General features: G+C 37.3%; 1 protein-coding gene across 2 annotated transcripts in view; it reads left to right on the forward strand.

Annotated features, from left to right (window-relative positions):
* LOC146137753 (uncharacterized) overlaps positions 1-10,672 on the forward strand; it is a 59,254-nt gene that overhangs the window by 48,143 nt on the left and 439 nt on the right. Inside the window, exon 20 of one of the 2 annotated variants that reach the window (XM_083393292.1) lies at positions 9,681-9,916. In XM_083393292.1, coding sequence (XP_083249418.1) covers positions 9,681-9,858 — 178 coding nt within the window. In that variant the 3' untranslated portion in view covers positions 9,859-9,916. Of the gene's footprint in view, positions 1-4,755; positions 4,907-9,680; positions 9,917-10,672 lie in introns of those variants that run through there. The other variant, XM_083393293.1, reaches the window with a different exon arrangement.

Raw genomic sequence — 10,672 nt, forward strand, 5'->3', positions numbered from 1 at the left:
AACTCTTTTGGGCCAGTTTTTTTCTTGTTAACTTGAATCTCAACTGTTCCCTTTTTGGCCAACTTTATTGGACCTCTTGGTCAGTTCAGATTAGTTTATTTTTGCGGAGGTGTGGCACCCTTAAGTGCTTTTTATATAAAGCTCAAAAGTGCAGAGAGATATTTTTGATTCTTTTAATGTTTTGCTCTTTCGACGATCCTCTTGACATAATTGTTAATGTAAGATTGGAATGCAATTATACAAGAAATATTTTCGAGCATTATGCACAGTAAAGGTGTGTTGTTTTTGTTTATTGTGACATTATTAATTTAGTTTTTCATAAAATTAGAGTAAACTTTTGTCGAAATTTGCGAGTTTACAGGAGCCCCAATACTTACTTTCTCAAGACCTCTGGAATTGTAAGCTAGTAGGTTGGGATTTTTTTTTGTATACAGTTTAAAGACAGTAGTAAACTGTCAAACCAACTTATGTTTAACACGTGTTTGGAGATTCCTATTTTTTGGCAAAAAAGGATTAATAACCACTGAGAAAAATTGATCAAGTCAGTGGAATAACATAATGTATGTCAGTCACGGCAAAAAGGGGATAATACGATATATTCGTGGTAGCAACACTTAATATTAAGAAAAATTTGTGATGAAGTTTTTGTTTTATGCTTTCTAGAGAATAAGCGCCCCCAAGTTTAAGAACCCCTGTGTTACAGGTATTTTTGCTATTTAGTTTAATAACAGAAACAATTAGGCCCTTCATTTTCATTAAGACTAAACATGTTTTCTTTTTTACTGTTCGAATGCTGAGGTTATCTTATGCATTGTTGGCGAGACACGCTTTTGCTTGGCATCAAGTTGCCTTAAGCCGATATCTTGGTGTCCGATGCTTCGTCGATGACATTTGCATGCGTTGTTTATCCGTCGATTCTCTACTATTTATAGCCTCTATCGGTCTTTTGTAGTCTAAATGTGTCTTAAGTGTAGCTTGCCTATAAGTTGCCGAGTACATGCACCAGTCTTTATACCAACATTGCAAAAATAATATTGTAAAAAAATATACAGATATAAGAAATAACCTAAATCACACATTAAAGAACCATTATATTTCATAGAGTAGAAAGTGTCTTTTTTTAGTTAAAAATTTTTCACAAAGTTTTAGGCTTGAATGTTTTCTAATTCCCAGCGTGTTACAAGTTGCATATTTTTTCCAATTAAAAAAAACAATTTCAACGTGAATTAGCGTGTTCAATGAAATTACACGAGGTTTTTGTTTGCAACATCAGTCTATACAGGAGAGTTTCTTTTAACAGCTTATACTTTTCCATCGCAACAAGTACGCCCGCAAATACATTGTTGTTCCCGTTTAAACGCGATTTGTAAACCACAGTCCATGTGACAATTATGACATCTACTCGTTTGCCAGCGGTTCGCTTCCGGGGCACTTTCTGGCATCTATCAGCTTTTTGTTATGCAACTGGCATTTGTGGCGTTGGTGCGTGCAGTGTTACCTGAAACTTCCTTTGTTTTGCTTGGCCGTCTGTTTTATGCATAATACGTTTCGCTGGGGGAAATATTGATTTTAGTACGCATCTTTGTGCTGGTGGGACGTTGTGTTGATGTGACTCACCCGATTTAGTTTTACGATTTCGACAAGCAACGGAATAGGCATTTTTGAACAGCTGCCCCTTTGCAGTTTTAGTTTGTGCAGGTCACGTAAGGTGGCTGTTTAAGTACGTTTTCGTCTATTTCGTTTGAGCTTTTAAATCGTTGTCGCGAAACCCGATAGCAACTTGTATGGATTCGCCTCGGCAATGTTGAGACTTTACGTAGCAAGTACGGGTTAAATGTGTATGATTCAAATATGTAAAGCATTTGCTTAACAACCAAGTTTTACTTGCAAAACGAAAAAAACGGCTGTACATCTAAAAAAACATCGATTCTATAATTGCTACTCACGTCTCACGTTCTATAAAGTATAATCTAGGAGAAACAAACAGCCAAAATGCCCTTCCAGTTTATTGATGCAATTTACAATAAGAAATTGCCCTCGTTACCGATTGTAGGAACAGGAAAAGTGCAACGAAGTGTCCAGGACAAGCGATGTTCGGAAAAGCAGGGTTTACCATGCGTCACTTGTCGTGTTTTGATTGCTGTGTCTCGCTGTGACTCGTCTGTTTTACCGGGCTACACTTTGTAGCGAGAACTGGATGCAGCAACAGCAGTAGAAGCAGCTTTATATCGACTGAACAAGCTAGTACTACCACTTCCTTGTTTCAGATCAGCCTCACTTCGAATATTCTGTGATTATATAAGGTAGTCGCACGACCGCACGTGGTAATAATGCCAGTTGCTGCTTGCCTAGGGGTTTATACAGTGCTGTGTAAAAGCATTCGACTAGTTTGCGGATTGACAAACTGCAGGCGCCGTATGAGTCGAATACGTTTTCTTTGCAAACGATTTTCGAAACAAATTTGTTTCTTCTACGTCGGAAAAATTTCGTTTTTCGGCTGTAACAGCGCCTTCTTGTTTGTTTCAACCGTTTTACTTGTTTGTGCATTTCGGTAATTAATAAGTATACTTGGTTGTGGTAAAGGCATGTCAGTATGTGGATGCAAATGTACGAATTGCATACAAAACGAATAGATTGCTAGAAGTAAGCTCTATTATACGACGAAATTACCAAATCGTGTAAACATGTACCTTTTCACGTTTTTCAATTCGGCATATACTGATAGGCGTGCGGGTTTTCCTGGGTTGGTTTATCGTTATCGAATTATTAAAATGTGCCTCTCCTATTCTAATGTATTAAAACAAGCGTCCTATTAATCGCTATATAATAATGTCAATTGCTAGCGGTAAGAATTGTTTTTTAAACGAAATCCGCTTTAACTCAATATTGAGCGAAATGTATACGTATATTAGTATAGAGCAAAGTATCATAAGCATCTCTGTAGAATGCGCAATGAAACTTTCAAGTCTCTTTCGTTCGCTTCGGGCTTATGGCTGCAGAACGAAAGTCCAACACGGCCAAGTACACGGTGTGAGTTTCTTGCGGTCGCCCGAACAAACAGGCACGTTTTGGGTATTCATTTACAAAGTTTATCCTTCTGTAATTACGCAGGCTATATGTGGAAAAGTTTCGCCCGGCTACCAAATCAGTTCAGAATAAAACGTCTCAACAGTTTTGTGGGTTTTTTTACCAGCATTTACGTAACGACTTACTGCTACGTGCGACCCACCCGTCGTTGTAAGTAAGTTGCAAACTAACCTTAGGTTAGAGTTAGAGAACTTACCTATCACAAGTAGGGTTACGCATTTTAATGATGGCTGCCTATCAATCGAAAGGGACAGGCAGTCACTTTAACAGGAAATCGCTTTTGTACGATGGCTGTCAGTTAGTCAGAGAATCTTATCTTTACAAAATGACGCAGGTTGATTTTGTTTTTTGAAGTAAAAATGTTATACCTATACTTTGAATGTGATTTTTACTCTCGTTGATTGTACAAAGAGTTGCAACATAACATTTAGACGCCACAGTAAAAGTCATTTGTTGCCTACTTTTTTGTTACGGCTATCTGCATAGATGAACTTCTGTGGCGTTAGCACTTCTTTTCCGTGGTTCCTGTTTTTCGATTTTTATTAAAAACTTATTGTTGTTGATTTAAGATTTTTGTCAAGAGTATTATACAGGTTTAGGGGCCTTTCGTATTTGAATTCAATCAGTGCCGAAACAAACTGCGCGAGATGCAACCACGTAATTCGCTTTTCACCAACATTGTAAGTTGCACGACAAGTAGAACGGTGCTAATTAAAGACGTGTAAATATTTTTGTACCGGTCTGTTGTTGCTGGTCTAAACGAAAATACTCACAAGCTCCGATACGTGCGGTGTGTCATCACCAATAAGCAGCACTTCTTAACCGGGTCACCAGTTCACTTTAGGGTTAGTTAGTAAGTTTGGTTGTGAAAACAAAATTTTGGAAAACTACCCGATTGGCCGCGGTTTTAGTCATGAATGCTGAACCTTTTTGAACTACAGACACTATAATAACAAACTATACCTATGCTTTCCTGGTGTTTTTAGTAAAGAAGGTTTTACGATACTCGGGTACACCAATTTTACGACCTCATATATCGTAAATTAAAATTTAGCGTGAGTTCTGATTATTTATATCTTAGCGCTAATGTTCCGCCGCAGTAAGATCTGCCTGATTCTCAAAAATACCAAGAAACGTAAATATCATTATTAATTATTGACAACAAAAACGAGCTTAAGCATTACAGTAACTTACATACATTATCGACCAAACAATAAACAACTATAATCAAAGACTTTTACATAACATTTTCCCTTATCATAGAATATATCTTCAAAACGGCAGCAATACATAGCGACAAAACGCTAACAATCTATAACATTCTCGAACAAAAACTTATGCTTACTGATACAATAACGAAACATAATCAAACAATTTTGCTTAAATTTCACAATCCTCGCGTGACCTCACATGCTATAGTGATACACAGATTCGCGAGGTAATATCGTGGTAACCGGCGCCTATGAAATGCACGAATGTTTAAAACCCATTGGGGTACTGAATGTGTTAATTTAGTATTCCTTAAGTAATTACTAACGGCTAAAGATGTTGCAAGACCGCAACAGAAGGGTTAGTAGTAAAGAAGGGTTAGCGCAAGATGTATAATACCATTTATTTGTGATGAGTTATACCTATATTATAGGCAACGTTTTCTGTGTGTTTTTACAGTTATGAAGTGAAGATTGTGGCAGGAGTTCCAGTTCGACTGCGAAAGGTACCTTACCTTTTGTTTTCTTTGTGTTTTCTTTATATTATTATCGTAGGTAGGATTGCTAACGATCGATAGTTTTCTTAATATTTGTCTTCACATTTATTAGGAGTTTACTTAATGTTAATATCTTAAATGTTGGTCATCTTAAACAATTACAAAAAATCCTTTTGGCTAGTTCTATTTAGGCAATTGTATTATCTTCATTCTAAGCAAGAAAGCGAATCAGCATATAAAATATTTAATATGAAGGATGATTTAGGTGCAGATTAAACCTACATTTTAAAAATAAAAGACAACAAAACAACTTTAATACTACCCCAGCGTATATTTATGTATAGTATACGCCCAGAAATGTACCCCCAAAATCTCGTCTACGTTGAGAGTTGTTTAAAATGGCTAAAAAATACGATACTTGACAAAAAAAGAAACGATATTGGCTAAAAAAACAATTAATATTTGCCCAAGGAATGAAAAAAATTGCTTTGACACACCATTTATCCCCTGACGCAACACGTTTATTGTTTTATCCCTATTCGGTGTGCAGTCATCCCAGCCCCAGGTTCAGCAGCTTATGGCCGACGACCTGCTTTCGCTGCAAATAGTGGTGGACAAACGCGTAAGAAAGCAGCGTATATAGCTTACAGAGCCGCTGCCGATTGCTATTCGGTGTCGACCAAGGGTGTTTTGTATAACTTTTGTCGCCTTGCTGCCCGATGATGCTCGGTTTTTTACTCTTTTCCCCCACCGCGTGGCGATCACTGGAACCCAAGTGTGCCGCCGGGTGGCGCAATGCATGTCGTAAACGTTGAATTTGACACTGAAATATGTGCCCGGACCAACAATGAATGGATTTTAGTTCCTTTTTAAAAACGGTATTTTACCAAAAAAATGTTGATATAGTCGAAATAAACCTATAAACCTATAAACCCATAAACTGGGGTCGAAAATATTTTCGGCTGAGTACCTATAAATTTTTTAATGAAAACATACAATGATGCTAAACGCTTTTAAACTAGACTAATACTGTATTGGCCCAACATTTCAAAAAAATTCCCCCGTTTTTTTATCTGGCCGTTATGTTTTTCCTACAAATATTGCCGACAATCCTCGACCAAAGGAACAAAATTTTAAACTTACTAACTTAAGAGGAAAGTCAAATTTGTATGGGAACAAATCAGGCTACAGCTCACACACGCAAATACTCCATCCCATCAAATAAAAAATGCAATTTTACACGTCCTATAGTACAAATGATACTATTGTCGAAATCCTGTTCATCATCATACGAGAATTCCCCTCATTGAATGTATATAGTCAGTAGTCACATTATAGTTAACGTTGTAATACCTAGTCCTTGTTTTCATACTTTTGTGTGTGTGCTTATTGATTGGTTTCGTTTCGTTCGTTTCAGAGCCTGGCACGTCTAAAGGGCGCCCAGAAGTTTAAGGTGGTCAAAGCTTGGCTTGTTGCCTTGTTAATACTAACCCTGTGCTTGTGTTCTAAAATACGTACCTTTCTGGCATGCTGAGTCAATGACTGTAGCGTTGTTGAACTGTTTTCTTTCATCAAACGTTTTTCACTTTTTTACCGGTTCGCACTGTTTACTAAAAACTTTCTATATCGCTGAAATAATGCTTAGCAATTGCGAAAAAACTTGATTCAAATTTCTTACTCATTCACTTACTAGGAAGATTCACTATACTAACTCAAGTTTCTTATGTATGGGCTTGGTAGAAATCTTTAAAATGTCTTTTCTACCCTAACCTTTTGAATAAACCTATAGTTGCTAAATAAAAAGGTTTTAGTCTACTGTGTATATTTAGTTTAAAATAATAACATCTATTGTTCCTGTTGGCAAAAATCCCAAAATCACTCAAGAAAAGTTTTTCGGTAAAAAACTTACGTAATCCCAAAACGTACAACTCACAACCAAATATCTCTCATTTATATTGTTTTAGCTCGTTAAGACTAGAACGAACGGGGGATAAATATAATCCGTCCAGTTTACGTGACCGCTTTAAGTAATGTAAGCCGTCAAATTCTGTTTAGCAACCACGATTGTAGTGTTTTACCTACCCTTCGCTACATACGTGGCTGGTTTATCAGCAATAAGCTTTCATTTTAGGTCAGATTTAGTCTAACCAAACCATGATGGATAGTACTTGCTTTCGTAACGCCAACATAACTTGTTAAAAAAAGATAAAAAATGGGATAAAATAGGACTTTTTCGGGGTCATTGCCATCACACGTAAACTGTCTCCTTGCGCGGGACCCACGCGCTGTCAATCCACGATAAATCCGAAAATCGGCGTAACATCTTCTTTTGAGCGCGATCCGTAGCCGCGGGGCCCACTCTCGCCCGCTTCGCGCCCGCGCGCAAACCTTATCGCTTTGTTTACGACCGTTAATTGTAAGGCCCTAATGTTTGTGTTTTTTGTTTCTCTCTCGCAGGACGCACCGGACCGAAGCAGGGTCGGCAACTTCTTGACAGGTGAGCTTCGCACTCTTGTACTGTAGGGTTGTAGGGTTGCAACAACTGTTAATAATGTATGACTCTTGTTTGCTGAACAAGGCTTTCGTGTTCGTGGTTAGGTGGTAGAGGTTTATGGCGGCATCGTAAAAAGTACATTTTCGCTGCACGAAATTTAACTTGAGATCATTTTCTACTTATTTAGTTTAGTTGTAAAGTTTTTTGAGCTAGACTAAAAAGTCAGGGCTTACGCTGAAAAAACCTAAAATGGTAGCGCAGCTTCATAGTTTATATGTTTTTTTTATATGTTTTTATATACCTCGCTTCGATCTATTTATTATATTGACAATTAGAACCTCGTCTTGTAATAGATCTTAAACATAGGCTGCGAAAGATTGCATAGCAGGAATATGACTCTCTTTTTTATAAAAAAAATTGCAGTGTAGAACAACGAGCAATATTTTTTATGCTTAGTCTTACAAAGGCAAAACTATAGGTGCTTTCACGTTATATATCGGTTTGTAGATAATAAAACGAAATGTATTTGAAAGTTTCAGGTTAAAAGGTATTGCAAGCTGAAGGTTTTCATTAGAATTCAGAGCCGCCTGTGTTGATCAACTCGCTCCAATTAGATTTATAAAGCGTTTTTACAACAATAACAGAGACACACTTGGCATCCTACAGTAAATCAAACTTGATTTTTCTTGGTCATTAAAAGCGTTCAGGCACATGCTGTAAAGAGGGATTACCGCTGTTGTCCGCAAAGGAAATTTTACTTAGGCGAGATGCTAAAGGGTTTCGCAGTCATCTGAAGCACTTATATCAGTCACCTGAGTTTATAAAATGCCACTTGAAATTGCGGGTTCGGTAAACATTAGGAACTTGGTATAGTTTAGGATTCCTAACTTTTCTAAAGTAAAGACTTTCGCTTTACTTACGCGGTAGGTGTTGGTCTTTGAATTATTTTTTTGAGGCGATTAGTGTTTTCAGATTCAGTCTAGTTGTGCAGGGTTATCCGATGTTTTTCAGTAGCTGTATTCATAAGCTTTGTGGAACATTGTGTTTTATTGCTTATACCACTTCTAAAACTCAAATAATCGTTAGCTTCTTAGAGCCAGAAAGGGCGTAAGCAAGCGGTTATATTGACCCTATTTATTAAAAGAATCTTACACGATATTTGCTTCGAACATATCCTTTGTGCTTATTAATCTTCGAAATTTACGCTTTTAACATAAAACGTCATACGTAAAAGGCCAGGCATCTCGTTCCCATAAGATAGTCCCTCAATACCAGGGGTTCTTAAACTGGGGTCCATAGACCCCTTGGGGGCCTGTGAACTAGTTTTAGGGGGTCCATAAAGGCCAACTTGAAATATTGTGTATATTTGAAAAGTAATCATTTTTTAAACAAAAACAGCTTGATTAAAAATATAACGGTATTGCACTGAATATATTTAGACTCTATTTTACTTTCACATTTTTTGACCGAAAACAACAGATTTATAAAGTCTATTTGTATTGTGACGTAAATATATGACGTCATTTTTGACATTTTTTGGCTACCGTGGTCCAGGCGAGGTCAAAAAAAGTTTTAGGGGTCCGCGGTAAAAAAGTTTAAGAACCCCTGCTCTATACCTAGAAAAAAATAGCTCGATTTTCACCAAGCATCTGTCGCCTTTAAGATACAAAGAGGAGGACATTTCGAATAAAAAAAACACTCTTTAAATTGAACCTTTTGCCTATAAAGCTCCCATAGCATTTCTCCTATCTACACAATAGGGAATGTCTTCCTTGTAAATTACGCCAATGCAAATGTTAAAATGCTACGTATCATGTTTGAAATGCCAATTTTTCCTGTCAAGTTCACATAGAAACTTCTTCCCGTTCGCACAGAATACGGTGACAGAATAGATGATTTCTCTTTGACACAACAGCAGACGCCTACCACTATAAAATATGCCGCACACTCAACCTTTTGTGCCTACCAATTTCCACATTAAATGCAATATATTTTCCCGGACCTCAACAAAAGAGCAATGCATCCTGTATGAAACAACCCCCCTGCTTCTCTGTCGCGGTTTGACGCCTACCATTATAAAAATACGCCGAAGCTTCAACATTTTGTGCATATCGATTTTTCACATAAAATGTAATATATTTTTCCCAACCTCGAAAATACAGCAATGTATCCTGTATGAAACAACCCCCAATGGCAAATATAAAAAAACAAAATATGCCCGCCTTCAATCTTTTGTGCCCACCGATTTCCCACATTAAGTGCAATATTTTTTTCCGAACCTCAACAATAGAACAATGCATCCCGCATAGAACAACTCAAATAGCACATATATAAAATAAAAAATGCTGCGGCTACTTTTTAAACTGCTTCTCTGCCGCGATTGCGGTCGCGCAGCCGAAATGAAAAGCCAGCGACGGATCTCTTGTCGGGACCTTGGGAGGGGAGACTGCGAAGGCTGGCTCTGGAAGAAGAAGACGGGAGGTACGGGCGGCACCGGTTCCGGTCCCCTGGCCCAGAAGTGGTCCAAGCGCTGGGTGGTCATCAAAGAGGGCGGCGTCTACTGTTACCGTAGCAACGCAGATGACGATGACCGGCGCGCCGAGTCCTACATTAGTCTGCCAGGATACAAGGTATAATTAGTTTTGAATATTGACTTGCTTTGTGGTTTTTTTATTATTATTAGTTTTTTGATCTTCTGCTAATTAGTGTCTTTTATTTTCTTGTATGCCTGAAGTGAATAAATGTATCTAGTATTTTGTCATTTGGTGTAAAGGTACTCTGCTTAAGAAATTTGTTAAATTATTTTTTAACTGGATTTTTACTGGTTGATGTGTGATAAATCTAAAGTAATGTTCACTACGAAACCTCCAAAGCAATATTTTTTAATTTATTCCTTTACCTTGTTCAATACGTTAATAATAAGTTAATGTTGTTTAAAGAACCCACATAAACAGCGACCACTCTTCATTTCGTTGCTGGTCAAGAAAGTAGAGACAGTTTTTCTTATAGTTTGTTTTAGTTCTGATCATATACCTTTTACTAGTATTTGCGGAGGGCCATAAAAAATCTATCCAAATAGTTAGGTCGGTCAAACGTTAACGGTAAAAAAACTCGGTTTTAACACTACGTATCACTTGACTTGTGATTTATTGGAAACTACTTGACTTGGACTTAAGTTATTTTACGAATGACTTGACTGTGACTTAAGTCATTTTGAGAAGACATGTTTACACACTGGGAGTATCAATAAGTAACCTACGCCGCACATATTATGCATATTTATTTTACAAGGCCATCCTCCTATTTTTGTAAGATTGTTAGTCCGGTTTTATTAAATGTTTACCAACTTTTGCACAATCCTTTCCTGGGTAAAGTTTGTTCAAGGT

This window comes from Ascidiella aspersa, chromosome 7 (assembly GCF_963924565.1).
Source record: "Ascidiella aspersa chromosome 7, kaAscAspe10.2, whole genome shotgun sequence".
NCBI classification, from domain to species: Eukaryota; Metazoa; Chordata; class Ascidiacea; order Phlebobranchia; family Ascidiidae; genus Ascidiella; species Ascidiella aspersa.